Source organism: Pezoporus wallicus, unplaced genomic scaffold (assembly GCF_028554395.1).
Source record: "Pezoporus wallicus isolate ANWC-B61680 ecotype Strahan unplaced genomic scaffold, APGP_CSIRO_Pwel_v1 contig_11133, whole genome shotgun sequence".
NCBI classification, from domain to species: Eukaryota; Metazoa; Chordata; class Aves; order Psittaciformes; family Psittacidae; genus Pezoporus; species Pezoporus wallicus.
This window is the reverse complement of record NW_026636583.1, coordinates 1,850,068-1,872,209: the sequence shown is the minus strand read 5'-3', so window position 1 is coordinate 1,872,209 and position 22,142 is coordinate 1,850,068. Positions and strand designations below refer to the sequence as shown.

Genomic DNA, 22,142 nt, shown 5'->3' with positions numbered 1-22,142 from the left:
ATTCGCAGGTTATTTATCCCTTTTAAAATCACTTCTGTAGCATTCCACATCCCATCAATGGCTGGAAACCTATTTTTGCCAGATGCTACAACCACATGTAATAAGAGACAGCCTCTATCCTAAAGCTCTCCCTACCCTGTGTGTTTGACAGGCTGTTAGGTAAGATGCTACCCTTAGTTTGCAGTGTGCATAAAACACCTTGACCCATCCATGTCCTAGCCCAGCGCTGGAAGCAGGGTGTCACTTGTCCATGAAGGTGCATTCCAGTATGCCTGAGGAGATAGTGAGGAGTTAGAAATAAGGAAGGAGGTCAGAATAAATCAAAGCCTAGAGTTTGTATTTCAGCGCCTCAATTCCAGAGGGGTGGGATCAGCCTGATCTCCGGTGCTGTACATCATGGCACAGAGAGGGTGGGCGGTTGGTCTGTCAAACTGCCTTGCTTTAATTGCAAACACATGCTGATGAGTCCCCTCCTCCTGGACCTCGGGCTGGGAAACTTCTTTTATCAGCTCCCTGCAGCTCAGAATTGAGGCAAATACTCTCCAGCACACACCATGCTGCTCAGACCTGCTGCTCTGCCAGGCTTGCTGTGCCTTCTCCTCCTGCCCAGGTTCTCCTGCTCCTGTCCTAGTCGCTGCCTCTGCTTCAGGACCACAGTGAGATGCATGCATCTGATGTTGGAAACCATCCCCGATATCCCACCCCAGACAAGCATCCTGTGAGTAAATCCTTTCATTTTACTGCCTTGCTTGCCTGCTTGGTCTTTAGAAAGACCCAGAGGTGTGCATTTTATCCTCCTTTTTTCCTGAGTTGTCATCTGTATCGCAAACTGTTTAATGCTTTTAAAGCACAAACCAGAAACTGCTTCTTTTGCCACCAGTTAATGGTTAATAGGATAGCCAAGGGAATTGAAAAATCCAATAGGAATAATGCCAGGGTGATCATTGGAAGCCACTTGTGGAGAATTAAAGGTCACCAATGTTAAACTGAGCTTATAGAAAGGTACACAGTTTATGTTTGAGAGGGGTTTGGATATGAGCCTAGGGGGGAGAGAGGAAACCCAGCAGTTCAGGCTTTAGTCTCCACTGAAACAAGCACTTCTCTAACACATACAGCACCATTGGTTCCCTAAGCTTTAAGTACTGGTTTTCCAGGTTCTGTCTGAGCTGTGCAAACCAGACTTCAGCTTTCTTTGGAAAGCAGCAATGGGGATAACCCACAGGTTCCTTGAGAAATGAAGTACCTGCTGGTGAGGGAGCTGCTGACCGAGCCCATTCCAACGGAGAAGGGGAAGGAAAAGGACATGGAACACTTGGAAGACTGGGCAGCTCTTACTGATAGGTCCAGGAGAACACTTCCCTGTGATTCTAAATGAACCCTGGACTTAAAGGTAGCTTTAAAATGCAGTGGTATGTGACAAAACCCTGCCCTGTGTGCTACTCTCAGCTGGTCCTTTGGGCTCGCAAGCTTGCCTTTGGAAGCAGTAGGAAGGACTGGTTGCATAGCGACCTTTGCACTCATCCTCCTTAAACTGCTGTAACGTAAAACTATTTCAACACTAGTTTGAGAGGCTTTTCCCTGTGCCTGTAACAAACCACATCTTGATCAGAGTCTGGATGTGCTCTCTCCCTAAGCTAGTGATGGAGTGGTTGTTCTACAGTGTGGAACTGGGTAGTACTCTGTAGCTCGTTGGGATACAGTAGTGGTTTCTGCTCTTAGAGCAGCATGCAGACTCTGACTCTCCAAACTGTCACCAAACTTTTCTCTCCCATTATTCCCCTGCATCGTGGAATACTGAAGTGTTTCAAGGACGTTTCCACTGTTTGAGTTTAGCAAAAGGTCTTGTTTCTCCTTGGTTCAACATAGGTTTTTATGGGGAGGAAAAGTTTGTTTCCTTGGCTTGAACCGAGATAGTTCTGAGCTCAGTAAAGCTTCATTTCTGTTCTCTGCTTGACATGAGGCAGCATTTATTGTCACGCCCGAGAGCCCGAGCGTGCTTCCTGTCGAGGCTCTTTGAGTGCAGCAGGAGGGAAACCTCCTGTGGTCACCTCTCAGTACCAGCTGGGTGTATTTCCAAATGCCCTCTGGCTACAGCAGCTTCATTCTCTGGGCTGCAGGGGGCAAATCCCAGCTCTGCTCCATGGCTTCTCCTTGCAGCTTCAGTCGAATTCCAGGTAGTTTCTTGCTGCAATGCGAGTGGCACTGACTTATGTCTAAAGCTCAGTCTAGAAAGGTGACCAGATATTCCAGTGCAGTGTATACAGTCACCCTAATTCCCTCTCCCCTGCTCTAACTAGTCTGCATGAACACTGCTTGTAAATAGTCCATGTTTTCCTGATAATCCATTTGGAAATCTGGTTTATTTAGTTTAACACGATAGCCACAGCCTCCAATGGGAAACTGGGCTTTAAACATTAACTAAATGGTGTAGGTGTGAGATATAGAAGTAGGAATATTCCAAATATTATGACTACCCTTAGGGACCAGTGTTTTTAAGGAGATTTATCTGGTTCATTCTCTTCTAATACTCTCTGCATAATTATAAGCAAACCCATACTGATGAGCACAGATCCTGATAGATAACATAAGCCTGGGAAGCATTCTCTGTTGGCAGATCTTGTGCCTTTGTATGGTGTGTGGCAAGTGAAACTCCCGACTTTCTGGCTATCTTGAAGATCTCCTGTATGTAAATGCATTTGCCAGCCAGCATCCCATTGTATCTATATAAATAGCATGTGAATAATTCAACTTTTAATTGTGAAAGATCAAAGAATGCTTCTTAACCAAGCCCCTATCTAGGCCAACTTTTTGGTATGCTAATCTTCCTCCTGGGAGCATCGTTGTGGCAGTGAACATTCCCAGTTATAGCAAGAATAGTCTTGATCCTGGAGTTTCTCTGAGTAGAAGATGTGGGATTGCGATGCTTTCCACATTCACCCTTTGGTATGAACAGGACTGAGTGTGTGACTGCAGCTCCAAACACCCATCCCAGGCTCCAGCTCAGCTCCTTCGCAGCTGCAGTATCCAGATGCAGTTTGCTCCCATTTGGAGATGGGAGTTTGGGACTCTCTGACCTCTGTGACTCCGTGCCACCCTCTCTCTAGCAATCCTTGGAGAGTGGGGAGCTCTTGTAGCCGGCACATGCTGGGCTTCAACAAGCCCTGTTGGCAGGATCCCCTTGGGGCTGCAGCCAGCTGGCGTCCCTTGGAGCAGCCCATGGCCTTCCTGGAGCGATGCTGGGGTTGGCATGGAACCAGTTCCAGGATTGATGAGCTGTTATTGGCTCCTCTTCGGTCACCGTTTCCCTCCTCCCTTCCCGATCCCAGCTGGGTGCAGCTGAGGATGTGGCCCAATGTCTGCTTATAGCAATAGACTGTTTATCTCTGGTAATGAAGTTTTATCCTGAGCGGAGACTAGGATGGCAGGAACACGCGTACAGATAAGTCAGCTATAAAAATTCATGATGTATAACGGCAAACGTAGTTTGGCTGCTGTCTCTTTGACTGGAACATGATTATCCAGATGTGATCTGCTGCTTGCCGCTGGGACTCAAGCAGTTCTTTCAGCCAGCAGCCCTAAGAAGGGAACAGCTGTGTAACATACACCCAGAACATTTCAATAGGGCTTTAACCTTCAAAGCGATTTGTTCTGCAGTGTGACATTCGAAACAATGAACTCTGCAATGTGTGGGCATGAGCAGAAGAAATTCATGGAAAGAAGTTCCCCTCTGGCTGGCAGCTAATGGATTGCAACCCAATTATCCATGGGGTTATTCTCCTCTGTGCATTCTGCAGAGCACGTAATGAATGAGGGCTTCTAGAGCAGCACAGCTGAGGGCACAAGCAAAGCCAGCGCAGTGTCTGGGATCTGAAATCATCGCTGGCACGAACTGAAGGTGACCCAGTTGTTCACAGACCTGGTTGCTAATGGGGCAGTGGAAGCGCAGCCAGCCTGATGAGTTTTGTTCCCCCTCATCCTTGTGCTGCTTGTTTGGTGGCTGCTCGGTTCCTTTCTCCCTCCCGCAGGCCATTACAATAGCATAGGACACGGAGCAGTCTCTGTCTTAAGGAGCAGAGCTTAGAGAAAGAATCCTATACATTTGTTGGGGTTTTCTGAGCAAAGGAGTTCTTGGAAATGCTGCTCCCTTTGTGGTCTCTGTCGCGTGTTTCGGGTTAAAGAATGGATTACTCATTTCCTCGGCCTGTGATAATCTTAGATGCAGCCATTAAATGCACACCCACACATTCTGCATGTGCCAGGTGGGATCTCCACTTCTTTGGCTGTAATATTTAATCCTCATTAAACCTTTCAGGGGTGAAACAAGATCTTCTCTATGGTCTCTTCAGAGAAGTCCCTTTGTTGGCAGGAAGACGCAGAAGGAAGGCGTTTAAACCTGTTTTTCTTCCATTCTAACATCTTTTGATGAAAGCATCCAAACTCTTGTAGCTACCTGCAGGGTTTATAAATCCTGCTTTCACTGATCTTCACAGTGCTCCATCACCTGGTTCCCATCGGAGTATTTGCATTTTCACTGACCTCAACATATCCTTCTCCCCATAGGCATGCCAGGATTCTTTTCCTATGCACCTTAAGGAGAAGTCAGTGTGTTTTGGTGAAGGAATGTGTGTGTATTCTGGGTAAAGGCCCAAACGGTCATGCTCTCAAGAAAGAAAAAAGCTGACACCTATGGTACATGAGCCTTGCTATTAAAGAAGGCCCTAGCACTTCATTTCAGCTGCCGTGGTGTGGCTGCTTCTTGGACTTCATTGCCAAGGTAAATACATCTTTATACCTGGAACTTTGCTTTTGCTTCCTTTGGCTCAGAGCACACTTCAGGAGGAGGGAACACTGTCTTCATCTGATGCGGGCAGTATCTTCAATAGATAGTGCAAAGGAAGTATACATTAAGAGGGTCCTGTTCCTTGTTAACATGAATGTCCAAGAATAGACTTAGCTGGTTTGAGTAGGATCACACCCTGCTCTCCATGCCCATTGCTAATACAGAATAGCTCAAAGAAACTATCTAAGATTGAGTTCAACAGGGTTTTTGTGTGATCTCCCTATTTGAATGTGTCCAGGGCCAAAACTGTGTTTTGGAGGTGTTCCTCTGAGATGAATCCTCAAAGGATTCGTGTGGCAGTTGATGAAAAGATTCCAGCAGTGATGATGCACCAGCAGATCCCTTCTGCCCTGGCACTGCCTTCAGGTGGGATCAAGCCAGGCTGGGATGCTGGCTGCTGAATCACTGTTGAGTTCATGCCCCAGCTGATGCAGGAGGGACCCCTTTGAAACTCTGACTCTTGTTTGTGTGAGCTGAAATCCTCTCTCAGGAATGCCTGTGGTGGTTCCTTAGTTAAAATCAGCGTGCACATCCCTAAGGCTTCAAAATGTGCTCAGTGTGGCAGAGAGCATCAGCGTGTGTGCTCATCACCTCGCTCTTCAGTGTTTCAACCATGATCGTATCATCTCCTTTACTGGTGTTCCATATTTTCCATCCTCTTCACTCTTTGAACAGTCAAATCTTGGCATCCTCAACTGGAACCCCCCAAAATAGACAAGCCTTGGAAAATAACCCAGCCCTGAGCATCCCTGCGGTCTCCTCATCTGTGTAGCAGCGATGGCAGTGCTCCGCTGTCCATGTAGGGATTCCACGAAGGCTGTCATTTATTATAAGCCATTTGGGGAACTGGTGTGTGAAAGGGACATTCCTGAGTTGGGGAGGTGGTGACAGTGAGTCTGGAAGGCTTCATTTCCATCTCAGCAAGGCTGTGTTCCCTCCTGCCAGGACCGGAGCTTGTTTGGCAGGATGGGAGAACCTGCAGGGCTGACTCTGATGGTCTGTGGGCAAGTAAAAGGAATGATCCTCTTTCTGATAAGTGTTGTGGCTCTTCTTATATATGGGAAACGTGACTTAAAAATGGTGTTATTTTGTCTTTCACACCCTCCCTTTCCCAGAAAACACTGTAGGAGCCTCAATGTCTTTGTAAAACCACCTTCACTCTGTGTCTTTGCTGATAATGATGGGGTGGCTGCCACTTACTCAATCAGCTCTGAGTGAAATGGTCCAGAACTGTCAGCATCGTTGCTGCGCACAACCTTTGGAACACAAAAGATGCTTCAGTGGAACAAACCCTGTAATTTCCATGGAACTGCAGTAAAATACCTCTTGTAGCTAATTATCTGCTTAGTTAACATGGTAATAGATGATTCTTCAAGAGTCTAAATACATTAAACAGAAGTGGAAGTTACTTGTAAAACCCATTGATTCCTTTATAGAGTAATCACTGATAATTATTTACCACAATGCTTTTAGGACTGATTGTTCTGTAGCAGCTGAGAGAATTGGGAAGGTTCAAGTGCCATTCTGTGAAGATGTGTTTCCCCCTCCATGTGCAGATTCTGTGTTCTCAGTAAGCCTCTGCCATGGGGTTTGGAAAAGATGAGTTGTTTCAATAGCAGATCCTAGATTATCCGTGTATTCAGCCCAGTTTCCTGCCAGTTATGGCTTCTGTGTGCACTCTGTGTGTGAAAGTAGAAGAGGTTCTTAGGGGGTAGATTGAGATGAGCTCTGAGGCAGAAGTTCTTCCCTGGGAGGGTGCTGAGGCGCTGGCACAGGGTGCCCAGAGAAGCTGTGGCTGCCCCATCCCTGGCAGTGCTCAAGGCCAGGTTGGACACAGGGGCTTGGAGCAAGCTGCTCCAGTGGAAGGGGTCCCTGGCAGGGATTGGAACTGGATGAGCTTGAAGGTCCATTCCACCTCAGACCCCTCTGTGACTCTATGATCTGGGATCCTTTAGCAGCAGCCATCCCATTCGTTTCTGGTGGAAAGGTATCACATAATCCCAGACTTCCAGCCATGAAACTGTGTGTGTGTGTGTGTGTGTGTGTGTGAGCTAAACCACAAGGCATCTATTTTCATTATTTTCCCCCATTTTGCAAATTCCAAGGTGGAAGAAGGAGGGACAGAGGGAGCTCAGCTGCTGGTGCACACAGCAGCTGGAAGGGGCTGGCATGGGGGATGCTGGTCCTTGTATAAAGCACACTTGTTCATGGAAAGAAACCCAAAGTTTCCAGACTGAGTGCCCTGGGAATAGAGAGAAACAAGAGTTTCTGTGTAAGAGGGACAAACTCTGTAGGGAATGTGCTCAATCAAACACACGCAAGCCAGGAATTTCCCTCTGCAGCCCTATGAGCCATTCATTACCAGCTTCAGGCTAAGGCAAGGTCTGGAATAAAAACATTATGAATGAGCCTAAGTATTGTTTGGGGGATATTAATGCGTTGGTACAGAGGAAGAAGTGGGTTCTTCTGTCTCTTCAGGGGCTTTGCTGTGTAGGAACATCCACACTGGTGTCTTTTTGCTGCTGTTTTGGTCTAGTCCACCCTGCTGCCTCCAGGGCAGGATCCACGTACCTGAACCCTATGTGGGTAATGCTTGTCTTGCCTGCAGTCTACCTGAGTGCTTTATCAGCCTCACCGTTTAAGGTATTTTAAATGGACCCCATAATCTATAGTGTCAGTTGGTGCCTCTTTGCCCTTTTCTATGTGTAGCCAAGGTCTGATGCAATTACTGTATCTGTGGCTAAATAAGCCATCACAGTTCTTCTCATTATCACATTTCCCAGACTTCACATCATTCCCATTGCTTTCCTCTGGATTCTCTCCAGTTAATTCACATCATTTCTTCAAATGAAGTGCTTGGAGTAGATGTGCTCCTCCAGTTCCCTTTTTTGTCTGTGGGGAAAGCTGTTGCCTTTGCACAATGGAGGGCAAACCGAAGAGTGAGCTTTCCAAAGGATTGCAAGCAGCCGGGGTCCAGGGAATCATGTGAAGGTCTCATCTGGAACAGAAAACAAGGAAAATCAAGTTATTTCATTACAATCACAAGCTAAGGTTTATTGCATGCTCCTTGGGGTGGTGTAAGTGAGAAGATCCTGCATGAAACCAGCCCCGTGTTGCTCACTCAGTGGTGGGAGCTATCAGGAGGCATCTCTCTATCCATGTGCTTGTCAGCAGTAGAAGCACTGCTAAGAGATGGTCCAGCCAAGCAATAGCCACGAGCATTTCCAAGGAGTTATTGGAAACAGTGAGAGCTATTGTGGTTTTAGTGAAAACAACCATTAATAAGAACAACCCTGAGCCTGTAGCTATGTTCAGAGGTGGTTTCAGTCGCCATGCTTCTTGCTTGGAAGCCATGCACTTCGATGTGAATGCTTGTGTGTGCAGGATTGCAGTTATCTCTGTTCATTAAAGCAGTCTGATGGTTTTCTTCCCCCACCTGCAGCCTGGGACCCGAAGTGGTGTTTTACACTTCACTGCCTGTTTCTTGCTGACTTCCATGAGCATCGACAGCTTCAGCCCTGACCCCTGTGTATTGCTTCCATGTATTTGTGGTGTTCCCTATTACCTGTAGCCAGCTGCTTGGACTAATTACACAGCTCTTTACAGCCCCCCGGGGCAGCGGGGTTGATGTCTGTGTGGTAGTGTATAAATCAGGTTTGCATTTCTCCACCTTTTTTCATGGTCTAGTCTTTCCTCATCTCCTTTTAACGAGGCCATGGAGAGCAGTCAGCACCTCGTGCTGTCCCCTTTGTTTAATTGTATTTGGCTTTATGGTGTCAGCTATTGTCTTGAGAAATCCATGCAGATAGCTAGCTTCAGATTCACATCGGCAGGGAGGAGGGACGTGCAACACCTTCCAATAAGACGAGCAAGAAATGTGCATATGGAGCAATGTGTGTAAAGCCAAACGCACCAGAAAATGTCGAGGGTAAAGTTACTGTTAAACACTGGGATTGCAAAGGGTGATCCTTTGGGACTGCCCTTTGTGGCAGACAAATGGTGCTTGTAAATGGCAATTCCAGCTCTTTTTTTCTGACATACTGAAGCTGTGTTCTTTCCTGCCCTCCAACTCTTCTCTGTGCAGTACTTTGCACTAAAAGGGGAGAGATTTATCCTACTTTGGTCTTCTCATTCCTTTGTTCAAAGTTGCATCGTTATAAAGGAAGAAGCACAATAGAGCGCATTGAGTGATAACAAAGGGGGTAACAAGGCAGAGATTCAATATTTCAGTTTGATTTGCAATGTATTTTCTGCCTAAACTGTAAGAAAATTTAGTGAGGAAGTAAATGAAGTAAAATCAGCTTTACTTACTGTGTATCCTCTTCTCAAGTGGTTGCTCAGAGGTGTTTCAGCCCCTTTGGCTACTCACTGTCAGCTCACTTGCAGCTCCCCGCAATTAATTCATCTCTTTCTAAGCTTAATCTTATGAAGGCCGTGATTCTTGTTCTAAAAATAAGTGTTGAACCTGTAGCTCTGTGTGGAATTCTAGTTTCAACCCCTGCCTCCAAACGCTCTGTCACTCACCAACAGAATGATGGGCAGCTCAGCGCGTTCATGTGTGATTTCCCCTTAAAGCAAATGCCCTTAAAAGGCTGCCTTAAACCAAGAAATAGCTGTGTGCTCTCTAAAGGGGAGAGATTAAGCAGTGTAAGAGGGGAAGAAAATCAACTTCGTTGTTGTGCCTTGGATAGAAACTAGCAGCAAAATCCATTTGTCAGTGTGTTGTGATTTGTTATAATGCGCTGGACCACGCGAGGTGCCAAATGGATGCACATTCCCTATAGAAGTGTTTCTACTCGGTTAACCAGGTTAAACCACTTAGCTCTTATTTTCTTATCTCATTAGCAATCAAACCCCTCTGTTTTAGGGTTCCAAGCTGATGCAGTTACATGGGCAGCCCTTGAAATTTGCCAGAATCCCCTGGACTCCACTAATTCTAATTGAAGTTGGCACACGTTTGAAACGCAGGCAGCGATAAGCTGTGCTGAGTCTTGGAGCACTGCAGAGCAGAATGTGAAATGCTTATTATATGAGGTTATTTGATCAGATTTAACCATTTTAGGGCAAGGATAATTTTGCGAAGGAGCTAAAAAATGGCTCCATGTGGTGATGTGCATTCCTTTACAAGTCAGTATGAGGTGCAAGTGTAATTAGAATAGTTAGGGTTGGAAAGGACCTTAAGATCATGTAGGTCCTTACGATCATCTAATTGCATGTGAACTTGGGGTGCTGAGGTGCAGACCTTGTCTGGTGCTCATGGAAGTGATCACTTGAGTCCTTTCAGCCTTCAGTTTTCTATGATATTAATCTGAATTTTGTAAATGTCACTTTGTCCTGGCTATTGGCTGAGTTTACAGACAAGAGGAGACCCCAGCCACCATCCCCATTCCTTCTCCACTCCCTTCCCAATCTTTGTCTCTGTTTCTCCAGTCCATAGACCTGGCATGATAGCGTCTCCCATCAGCCCTCCTCCCTTTCCTCCCACGGATGATGCTCATTGCTAAAGGCTTATTTATATCCCAAGTGCACTGATTGTGTTTTCTGCTTTTAGAGATTTACGCTTCAACCACATCAAGGAGATCCGACCGGGTGCCTTCAGAAGACTGAAGAACCTCAACACGCTGTAAGTTCCTCTCAGTGATCCTGCAGTGAGGCTATCCATTCACTGTTTGTGTCTGTACTGTCCTCTGTGATGTCTTAAAGATGGCCTTGGTCCTTTAGTTGTTGCGGCCAAGCTGTGCATATCCATTTAAAGCTTTTCAATTCTCTCTGTTCTACCCTGGATTGTATTTCTTACCTTTTATACTAAATGTGCCTTTTAATTACATTCATTTCTCACAATTAACTTGTCCTTTCAGAAGTCCTGATGCATCCAATTACTGACTGAGGATTTTTGAGCAGGTTTGGCCTAGGATTAAGGTAGTGGAGGGATGCATTAACAGCTTCTCCTTTTCATGGCCTCCTCAAAGGCATCAACTACATGAGTTGCTCTACATGAGTTTGGCTGAAGTGCGAGCTCATCCTTTCGAATGCCATCGTATCCTGTGCCTTGCCTGAGGATAAACCCCTACACCTACCCTACAACAGATAGGAATGGGAGTAGAAAGCAGTTCCTTCAGTGTTGCATCCCAGCCATAGCCAGCACTCTCGCATCAGTGTGATGTACTCACACGTTTCTCACACTGCTCAAAGGAAACCCTGGGAGCCTTTGCTGCTTCTTGCCGCCGCAAGGCTGAGGGTTTGAAGTTAGATATGAGGACATCTGCGCCGTGTAGCCAAGAAGTTGAATACAAACCAGCTCCCAAATCAGAAACAGAAGCTGTGTCAGCGCAGCGCTGTGCTGGATGTAATTGGCCCGTTGGGATTCAGATCTGATTACTCTAGCTGTGACGTGGTGCTAACAGCTATAAGATACCAGGCCTAAGCTCCAATGTCTTGGTGAGGCAAGCCAGCAGCTTGGGAACCTGCACTGCATGACAGACATCTGTATCTCTTGGGTTTGTTCATTCATGGTCCCATAAGAGAAAGTCCAGGTTGCTTATTCTGTCTGACCTTGAAAGACCTGAAGCCCCTGATCCTTTAGGGATGACAGTGCTGGAAGAAGGGAGATCTTGGCAATAAGGCATTCAGTCAGCTGTGAGAAGTTGTTGGGAAAGTGGGAATACAGCAGGACTTTATCATAGGGACCTGTTCAACAGCTATGCTTTAAAAATCAATATTGGCTAAAGATGCTTCCACTGTGTGTGGGGGATTGATTGGCCAAACCATGACCTCAAAGAGCCCTGGTCATGACCTAGGCCCTTGTTCACAGGATGATGGGTGGTCAACTAGTAAACTGATAGAAAACCTTATTGCCAATGATGCTGTTCATCCAGAGCACAAGAACTGCCTATGTTAGTCTCTGGAACAGCACCATGTGGTACTTCATTATCAAGAATAACAGAGAGAAAGGAGACTTTGGATGGATTTCTGTCATTTGAGATAGGGTGATAAATGTGACTGAAGTATCTAGAGAGAAAATAGAGCCTGAGTCCATAGGGTTTTACCTTATCACAAAGCTCTGCGCAGGCATCTTGATCTCCAGACCTGCTCTTCCACCCCTGAGTCGAGCAGAGGAACTGTTCCAAATGAGGTCATCGCTGTGTGAATGCAGACAGATGTTTGGCAGGCAGCCCGGCAGGACCACCAGCCTCGCCTCAGCTGAGCCCTAGGGAAAAGCGGGATGCTGGCAGGTCTTCACTGGAGAGATGCTCCACCCGACCTGCTTTGTAGGAGATCCCAGTTCCTGCCCTGGCAGTGCCTTGGTCTAGGCAGGTCCTTGGCATGTGCAAGACTTCTGTCTTTGCAGCTCTGCTTAAAGGTGGATGTAGGTGGGGAGACCTGTCTCTCTATGATGCCCCATGCATTTGTCCCATTCTTTTTGCTTTGTCTCCACATCCTCCTGGACAGGGACATCAAGGGCAGCAAGTCCATGAACAGATACTAATGGGAATAGGCATGAATGTACCTCCAAACATCCCTATCTCATGATTATGGATGTCAGGGCAGTAAGAGGAACAGATTGTGGGGTAGGCTCTCCTGCTTTCCCTAAATAATGTCCTACAGCCATCAGCAGGGCTGGAATACTGAGCTAGGTGAAACTGCTCTAACAAAATGTGGCATTTTTATATCTGAATTCTGAAAATCAACTGCTTTTGCACTAAAACTTTTCCCTTTAGACAGCGCTTTGTATGCTTTGTGCTTCCTGGCCTGGCCAGCAAACTGGAAACATCAGTGATTCTCACACTCGTGGTAGTGAACTCCCATGGGTGAGGAGCTAAATAACTGGAGGAGAGAACGTCAGACCTTGCACTCCTGCAGCAAATCTCTCTCCAGGAACTTATGTTTGTCCAATTCCCACATCAAAACTGACAAGAGCCGTAGAATTTGCTGATGTTTCTACATGGCAAACTCCAGCCTGAGGACTCCTATAGGTCCGTGAGTGATAAAGAGAATAAGTCCTTCCAAATCCCTGAGAGGCTTGCTGGGGAAGTTTGGCCAGGATGTTTGAAGTGAGAGGTTTGGAGGACGGAGTCGCTCAGGTTCCATGTGCAGAGCTCTGAGCTTGCAGCTTTCTGCCATAGGACTTAAAGAAACGTCCCTTAAGCAAATAAATGCTTCTAAAAGGGCTTTTCCCCCCCGGTGCTTTGGCCTGGCAGAGGAAGGGCAGCAGGTTTGTGGGGAAGCTTCTGTTCTGCATCTCCTTTGGGGGAGGATGGCTGTGCTATGTCCAAGTTTGACAGTTTATAAACCACCCTGATAAGGAAACCTTTGTGGCCTCTGTTGGCTGCAGGGAGGTGGGCTATGAGACCAACAGAAGAAGAGCCTGCCATGAGCATCCCGTGGGACTCTTCAACAGTTCAAACCTTCCTCTGACTCTTTCCTCCGTTCTTCTCTCCCTGGTTTGGGAGATTGGATAAATTCCAGAGTGCCACTTGAAAATTAGAACCAGGAGCCCTATTTGTCTATGGAAGAGATCCAGTCAATGTGTGCTTCTGGCTGGGGACTCCTGGTGCAGCACCACAGGTAGTAACAATTATCCTAAATGCTGCACCACTGGCAGCTTGCTTGTTGGCTGTCTGCAGTGGTGTGTGCATTGCAGAGGTCCTCTTTGGCTAAAGGCCTTGAGAGTTGTAAGGTTTCCTCATCCCTTCCCATTGTCTCTTCCCCGTTCCAGTGCAGAGGTTGGTGTCAGGATGTCCTTTGTGTATTTTTAAGCTCTCAATATGTCCCCTTGGTTAAAAAAAGAGGGGAGAGGGAGGCAACAAACCCTCCTGTATGCCATTCAGAATGCTCCTCAGCAGCTATTTGACTGGTGTTTGTCAATGCTTAACTGCATCTCTTAACCTAATGCTAGCTCACAGCAGGAGGTGGACCATGGAAGAGAACACATTTCGAGCCCGTGGTGAGGCATAGCATCTCCTCGCTTCCTTCCCAGTTCTTGCTCCTTTTAGGTCATCTTTGGGTGGGGATGGATGAGGACACCCCTGCATAATTGTCCCCTTAAGTGTTTCCATAGGACGACAGCACCCTGCCACATTGACCCAAGTGGTGATCATAGTCTCTCTCTGCTTAGGTGAGAGCAAAAGGCACTCCTGGTGAGCTCTGCATCTCTCCTTCACATGAGGCTCTGTCTTAAACCTCTGTCAGCTCTTGAAAGAACATGTTGCTGCTGGCAAAGAGGAGATGTCAGAGCCTGCTTGGGTCTCAGAAAAAAACATTTCTCCCTCAAATATGGGAAATGGCTATTCCAGATCATTCTGTGAACAAGGGCAAACGCACAGCTGAGCATTAAACTCACTTTTTTCCCCCCTTTAAATACACTGCATGATGATTTCTATTAATGGTGGGAGGGAAAAAAAATAGCTGTTATGTCATCGTAACTGTAGGATGTGGTTTGTCAAAAGGGAAGAGGAAAGAGTCGATGGTTTGAGCCCGAATCCTGTACTGTCACATCGATGAATGCAGTCTTCAATACAGAAAACAACTCATTTAATGCAGCTTAAGCCTGTGCTTGGCAACCCAGAGAGAGGGTGGGGAAGGAGAAGGGAGGGGCAGCCAGGACATAAAACCTAAAGGCAACTGAATGCAAAATGTTCTCGTAGTGAATCTGGGCCAGATCTCCTGGTGCTTGTGTATCTTAAACCTCCCAGAAGAGCTCTGTAGGAATAAAGGCTGTGATTGAGTCCACCTCTTCATTTGGAGCCCAGTTCATCAGCTGGCACGAAGGGGAATGCCACATCATTCTGCTAGGAAACGTACTGCTGCTACTTTTAATTGGGCTTGTTTTGCTGCAGGGTATACTTAAGACATGCGTTGATAATGATCTTTCCAGCTTCTGTCTGCCAGAGCTTCTATTCCCAGCGGATTCGGTTAGCAGCAGATCTTAGCTGTGAATCCTCTTTAATGTCAGCAGGAATTCGGGCATTTCTGCTGTTGATTGCACTGGGATCCATACCCAGGTCATGCCAGGATTTTGCACACTTCCTTGCCTGGGGAATTGCATGGGAGTCAAGGCGCAGACAGTTGTGCAGAAGCCATCTCCAGTCTTTCTAGGAGCCAGATGTGCTGTCTTGTCTATGGATTTCTCAGAAAGCAGCAGTTTGGAATATGTGGACTATGCTCGACTTCATAAATTATCTCACTTTTGAGCTTTTTCCAGGACACATCCTTCCATTACAATGGGGAATCCTGAGACAGGAAACAGAGATGGCTTCTTCCATACGCTTTGTAACCTTTAATGGGACAATGAACAAATTGTTAAGTGTCAGACGATGAGATAAGAGGCCTCCACGCTGCATGCCATCTCTGCTTCCAGAATTCATCTTGTTTGGCTTGGAGCACTGATTACACCCCCTAGAACCGTCCTAGATAGCCAAGACAACAAAACAAACTAGGTTAAGGCTTTTAAATAGCATCAAAATGCAGTCAGATGGCATGTTGCAATTTGAGATACCCCCCCTGGACTTCAGTCCTGGTCCAACTCATGGCATTAAAGATAAAGGGTCAGTGATGGAGTCCAGACCATCGTGGTGTGTGGGGCTGTTGGATGTTCCCCTGCCTCCAGGAGCTGCTCACCTGGTTGTTGTCTCATGTCCCCAGTGAGCCAAGCGGATGATGCCAGTTGTAAAGCAGGAGACAGGTGGGTTCCCATCCCATGGGAATAATGTTGGAACTGGAGCCCATCTATCAGCTCATCTTTTGTCCTCAGATGTGGGGCCAAGGATCAGATAATAGAGAACAAGCTGCCTTCATCCTCCTCTGGCTGAGGATGAAAGCACACTGATAGAGGGCAGGGAAGGAAGCGTGCACGGCTGGTGCCTGTGTTGTCTTTGTCCTGTGGGTAAATAGACCAAAGCCCTCCCCAGTGCTGCTCTCGAGCAGTTATTTCCAGTCCTTGGGTGCTCAATCATCAAATAAACCTTTGAGTTGGTGTTGGGGCTCTATTTCCACTCAGCGTATCTGGCTGTCAGAGCAGGATCCTGTGTTCCAAGGGCTTGACATCATTCTTGCAGCCTTATGAGCGAAGTCGGGTTGTTTAACCTCAGTATTGAGCCATCACCTCCAGCTGTGAAGCAACTTTCCAGCAGCTCTCTGCCTTAACCTCTTCAAGCTGCTTGTCCACAGCCCTGGCAGTGTGCAGTTGGGTACCGGTACCCGCATCCATGGTAGCAGGAGCTAAGCAAGGGAGGATGCTCAGATCAAGGATACTGAGCTTTCCCTCAAACCTTTATTGCCTTGAATTCCAAAAGCTTCTTTGCACTTGAGTTTCTCACGTGCATTTTGGACCCTTAATGTAATGCTCCACCTGAGAGCAAGCCGGTGTGACTCAGCTGCCTGGCAGTAACTTGTGAAGCTGCCACAACTCGTGTGTTTCTGACACCTTTTATCTTCGCATCCCTGAGGCATTTGATTTTATCTTCATCATCTTTTCCCACATGTTTTCCTCTGGTTTTCCCCATCTCTTTATCTTTTCTCTCCATCCTTCACCTGCATAAACTGCTCCTCCAAGAAAGGGAGCTTTGCTTGCAGTGCCAGAGGCTGGCTGATGCTCTGCCTACCCTATTTTTTCCAGCAAAGTTGGGAAGAAGATTGGGTTTTCCCACTGGAAAGCACTGACCTGTCTTCTCACCTGCTGCCTGGTGGCAGATCATTCCTGAGGAGCACGGCTATCACGAGCAGGAGCTTGTAAAGTAGAAAATGCACATCCAATACATGTGTTGAATTTGACCCAATGCTGTAAGCTCTGCTCCTTGCAGAGGGAATAGCAGCTTTTCCTACAGAACTAGAAAAGCAAATCTGCGCCGTGCACAGTTGCAGCTCTCCTCTCCGTCCACATCTCTGGTTAGGAATCATTAGAGTAAGTGTGGTTTGCTCTGAGCTCCATGAGCTTATAGCAGCGTTGCCAGACCTGAACATCAGTGAGATACCACAGCAAAAGACCCACAGGAGTGCAGTTGGGCAGCCACGATGAGTAGTTCAATGTGAGGTATTCAAGAGCTATTTATAAGTGATTTATTCCATTTTCTCTGTGTTGGGCTTGGCAGTGGTTGCAGCAGAGGGTTTTGTGGTGTTCAGCTGCGTGGTTACTGCTGGTGGTGCTTATTCCAAGGTCAAGCTGTGTTTCTGGTCGTTGGCACCAGCCATCATTTGCATGCTCCGTCATGGCAACTGTGCATACAAGTCGGAGACGGCTTGCCAATGTGGTGTTGTCCATGGGCTTTGGATTAAAATCAGGCTCTCTAGATGGAGGGAGGCTGCCTCTGAAGAGCCTCAGGAGTCAGATCTGGATGTAGTTCTCTTTCATTGCAGATACTTGCACACAAAGTGATTAAAACAAAGAGTTACCATTTTATAACTCCACTGTGAACTGGTATTTGAAGCTGTGTTTGGCCTCTTAAAACCTGGTTCTGCACACCCCTGCTCACACGTTGGTGAATGCAGCCATGCACCTTCAGAAACTCTTGTGGTTGTACAAGGGCGGCAGCAATGGTTTAGTATCTCCTTCCCCTCCGCTTCCTTTTACCTGTCTTCCTTCTTCTCATCCCTTTCTTGGCCAAAATTGTAACTTTGGGGTGAAAACCGCTGTGGCAGAATGTAAAGAAAGGTTTTTGACCATTGGAAGCACTTGGTACCTCTGGGCAAGAAACCTTCTCATTGGCTTAGCTGGCGTGAGTCTCCAAACCTTGATCTTCGAACCCCATTTAATGTTAAAGCTGTGTTGCAAGACAGAGGCTCGGGGTTTTCCAGTGGACAGCCAGGAGCAGAAGTGCCACGAGTCTCACACGTGCTCGACTCACCAGTTGTGGTTTTCTTTCTTGATTTGAACAGGCTGCTGAACAATAATCACATAAAGCACATTGTGAGAAGATCCTTTGAAGATCTGGAGAACCTGAAATACCTGTGAGTCAGTAACTCAGTGATTCCTTCTCCTCTTTGTAATGTAACAACCCACTTCTAAGGTTTGCCAGTCAAGGATGTATTTTTCTGTGCTTGGAATTTCTGGCTGTTCATGTCATAGCTATAAAACATCACCCCTGAATCCAATCAACAAGCTCTGCTTTGGGTTGAGGCTCATAACTGTTTCCTGTGTCTTTTAAAAGCACAAATGCTGATAAATCAGCCTCATGCTTTTTTTCCATCTCTCCTTTTGCAAGCTACCTGTACAAAAATGAGATCCAGAGCATCCAGCAACATGCCTTCAATGGGCTGCGCTCTCTGGAGCAGCTGTAAGTACAAACGAGCCTTGTTTGCTGCTGAACGTGATGCGTGTTTGCTGCTGATGTGATGTCTGATTTACTGGTTCCTTGAACACATGTGTTGTGTTTCCAGTAGGGGAGAGTATCAGACACTTTGCAAGGTGTAGGATGGGGTTTCTACTGTTTTATCATCCAACTCTGCAAGACTACACTGACTTCGTTTGAAAACAGCTGGTCCCACTGTTGGTTTTGGTTTGTTAATACTGTGGTCTCTCCCTATTGATGTCCCATATGTTTTCTTCCTGACCCTAAAGCTCTGGAGCACAGGCAGAGCCCAGCTGTGCTTCTGATTCCCTTAATGACCAAGGACCTTACAATGGGAGGAAACAGGGGTCTGTAGGGGTCTGCTGACAGCAAAAGTGGAAAGAGTATAAGAGGAAAGCTTAATAATAGGTGTGCTACCAACCTTGCATACGGTCTAGCTTTCCATCAGCCAGCTCAGCAAAGATGCCTGGGAGAAAGCGTAGGAAACAGACACTGGCTCAGCTGTGCTCAAGAGGGGATGATGCTGGCCATGGTGATATTTTACCAATGAGCATTCCAGACTTGATGTCACGAATGAAGCTAAAAAACCCCAGCAAAGCCACAAAACCAACAAACATCCCGCTGCAAGTCCCATCTGTTTCCAATCTCGGGCAGGCACCGCTCCAAAGGAATTAGCTTTGCTCAAATCCTACCCCGTTTTCCTGCACCCCAAAGCCAGCTTTTCAAGGAAAGCCATAACCCGGCTGATGGACAGTATCAGATGCTTTCCTCAAGGTCCAAAGCAATGACAGCAGACATTCGAGACGTATTGGAGCATGTATTTCTCTCCCCACTGCTGCCCTCCGCTGCAGAATCTGAGCCTGTGCTCTGATAGGGGACCATTTATCATTAATCTTTCCATTACAAATCAAAGAGCCATGTGGCAGCTTAGGCAGTTATTTCTCGGTGCAGTCAGCTACAATAGCAGAATGAGTATTTGTAGGTCCGGGATTAACCAGTGTCCGCTGTGAAACTGATGCCTGTGTAAAATAAATGGGAAGGGTTTAGTCAATGTTGAAGTCGTTCCAACAACAGTCAGTTGGTGCATGACACAGGGAGTCTGAGGTGTTGCAGTGGTGCTGCTCTGCAGACCCCAGGTTTTCTTTGCTGATGGCCTGTGGCAGTGCAGAAGGTCTCCCAGGCCTCTGGAACAGGAGGTCACGCTTGAGATTTTAGCGGCATTAAAACCACTAACCTCTATTAGCAAGAATTGGGCTGTTGATGTCAATGTGCCGTTTAGACCCCAGTGTTCCACTGGGTGCTGACTCCATCTTTGGAGGCTGTGCCTGCCCTCTGCAGAAACAGAAGAGCCCCATGGCAGCTGTTCCAAGGTGTTTCTGTCCTTGCTGGGTGGGTGCATGTGCTGGGAGCTCCTATTAGAATCACAGACGTGCAGGTTGGAAGACACCTTTTGGGATGTCTCCAGTCCCACCTTCAGCCACAAGCAGGACCCATTTCCAAGTCGTATCAAGCTGTTCAGGGCCTTTTTCTACAACTTAATTATCAGCAAACTCATGGTCCCTCTCGGAAATATTGCAGTTCATAGACTGGGGACAAGAGCCTTGTAGTAAGGCTGTTTCTTCCTCCCTGATAATCCAAGGGTGTGTTGGTGTGCTGGGGAATGCAAAAGCATTCCCATACGGTGATCAGATGGAAGCAGCTGCGGCTGGCACTCCATGGGCAGGGGATTCATCCTGACCCTTAACAGTGCAACAGTCAATTCAGCGTGATGGTGATGGTCTTAGGCTTCAGGGAAGAGCAAATCTGTCCTCCTTTTGTGTATGGTTTAGTTTCTTAAGAGAGAGTAAATAATTGACAGGAAAGGGAAAAGCCAGTGCTGGTTCTGTGTTTGCATGTGGACAATGGAGATGCTGAAGTGGATGCTGGCTTCTCGACATCTGCACTGAGATGGGTGGTGACCGGTTGGAGGATGACCTGGAAAGATCTTCTGTTTTTTAGGCTGCAATCTGTATACCTGCCCCTTGTGATTTTCTGTGTGACAGGTACCTGCATTTCAACAACCTGGAAAGCTTGGAGCCGGAGACTTTTAGTGACCTGCCTAAACTTGAAAGGCTGTAAGTAAAGATGGAACCTTCCTTGTGAATAGGGGGTTGAGGAGAAGAGGGAAAACCCTTCTTTTTGTGTAACAGTTTTGGTAGGGTGAAGTGTGATCTTTAAATTGGAGGAGAAATCCTTGAAGAAGGAGATTTAATGTACTTGCCAAGTAGAGTGTTATAAGAGACTATGAAGGGAATTTCCCATGCTGTGTTATGCTCACATTTCCCACCTAAGCAGGGGTAAATCTGCCCTACAGCTGCCCAAGCCAGCTGAAACGTTCCTCTTGACCATAAGGTCAACGTGAGTCACTGTTGGGCAGTGTACAAGAAAAAGGGGGTGGAAAAGGGGAAGTCTAAGCAGAAAAACATGCATCCTGCTTGGAAGCAGTTAGAGACAGAGGTCCTGTGTCTTCTGCTCCCAGGACTGCTTCTAGCAGAAGCTCATCTGGTGTTTCCCACTCCGTGGTGGAACCAACAGACCCTTGTGTGCTGGGTGGAAACGTGCCTTACATCCATAAATGCTAGGGAACTAAAATCATGGGATGCAAACACCCTCAGGGAAGTTGAGACCTGGATCAGCACAGCATGGCTGACCTCAGTCACTGTATTGGATCCAACAACAATTCTGGAGGGTTTGTCGGCATCCAAGCTGGGCAAGTAGGCTGAGCTTGGGTGTGCATGCGTGTATGCAGAAACTGGAACACTGCCCTTGCATCTCTTGTTCCACCATCTACTAAAATTGCTTCCTAACTTTGATCAGTGTCCTCTTGGAAGTTGTAGATGTCACCAAGATAACTAAATTTCCTGCTTCATCAAGGGAATGGAGAGTTGACAATCCCATCTTGGTCCCCACTAATGTATTTTAGTGCAATCAGGGGGTTTTAGTAACAACTAGGGAGGCTTAACCTGTGTGCAGTGAGAATTTGCCTCAGCTTTGTTCAGAGATAAGCTCAGCTTAGGCTGCTCCTGTCTGAATTAGATTTACTCATGGAATTGGATTATTAATTACATTGAGTGTAGGGCATGAGCTGTCTGGAGCCTCATTTCAATGGCTGCCCTTGTAGAATTGCCATCTCTTCTGCAGGGGGAGAAAGAGAAGGTCCCTTCTAAACTGGAGCTGACCCAGGCACAGAAAGCATAGGGTGGGTCCAGTCCATGGGGATTTTGTGCCCTTTCTCCTCCCTTTGCAGAGCATGAAGTGGATTAACTTTAAGGTTCCAGTCTAAACCTGTTACATCACGTCTTGAGTCACCGTTTCCAATCCACACCCGCTCTCACTCTGGTGTATTGCATTGCACTCCCGAATGAATGAAACCCCTATAGCTCATGGAAAGAAACACAATGCGTTTAAAAACTCCATTTTGATGGAGTATTCATATTACAACTGAGTTTTTCTTCTGAGTTTTTCTATTATTTGCATTTCAAGTGGGTTTTGACCCGGGATGTTGTTATCCGCGTGGTGCAAATACTGAATCATGTCTTGGCCTGGCTTCTCCCATTGCAGATTCTTGCACAACAACAAGATTTCCAGGATTCATCCAGGGACATTCTCTCAACTGGAATCCCTCAAGCGGCTGTAAGTGGAAAACATTGCCTGCAAAGAGCAGTTGTTTATCTTTGATTAGATGGCCAAGACCTGAGGAAAAATGTGCCTGCTTGGCAAAGCTTTTAATTGTTGCACCTCTAAGGCCAGTGCTAGGTTTATAAAACAGTTTTGATTGGACCTGAGAGCTCATTTAACCAGTTAGTAGTTTGTTCAAGCTAGTGCCTAATTGTAATCTAACTATAATCCGCTTCCAGCTCAGTAATGCCACAGGAAGGAACATGCTTGGAAAGTCGTCACAACAGTTTGAACCCATAAAACATCCTTCAACACTGTAGAGAGTCCAGGTCTCAGATAGGACCTTGATCATGTCTTCAGTA

At 46.7% G+C, this 22,142-nt stretch overlaps 1 protein-coding gene across 3 annotated transcripts in view; it reads left to right on the top strand.

The window, feature by feature from the left end:
* The first annotated feature begins 351 nt into the window (after positions 1-351).
* The window catches only part of LOC130594773 (peroxidasin homolog), a 41,423-nt gene continuing 19,632 nt past the window's right edge, over positions 352-22,142 (top strand). For 2 of the 3 annotated variants that reach the window (XM_057400905.1, XM_057400906.1), the window contains exons 1-2: positions 20,008-20,237; positions 21,724-21,795. Coding sequence is in view for 1 of the 3 variants with exons in the window: in XM_057400908.1 (XP_057256891.1) it covers positions 555-718; positions 10,392-10,463; positions 17,711-17,782; positions 18,037-18,108; positions 20,166-20,237; positions 21,724-21,795 (524 nt within the window). In the remaining 2 variants the exon portion in view is untranslated. Of the gene's footprint in view, positions 719-10,391; positions 10,464-17,710; positions 17,783-18,036; positions 18,109-20,007; positions 20,238-21,723; positions 21,796-22,142 lie in introns of those variants that run through there. The other variant, XM_057400908.1, reaches the window with a different exon arrangement.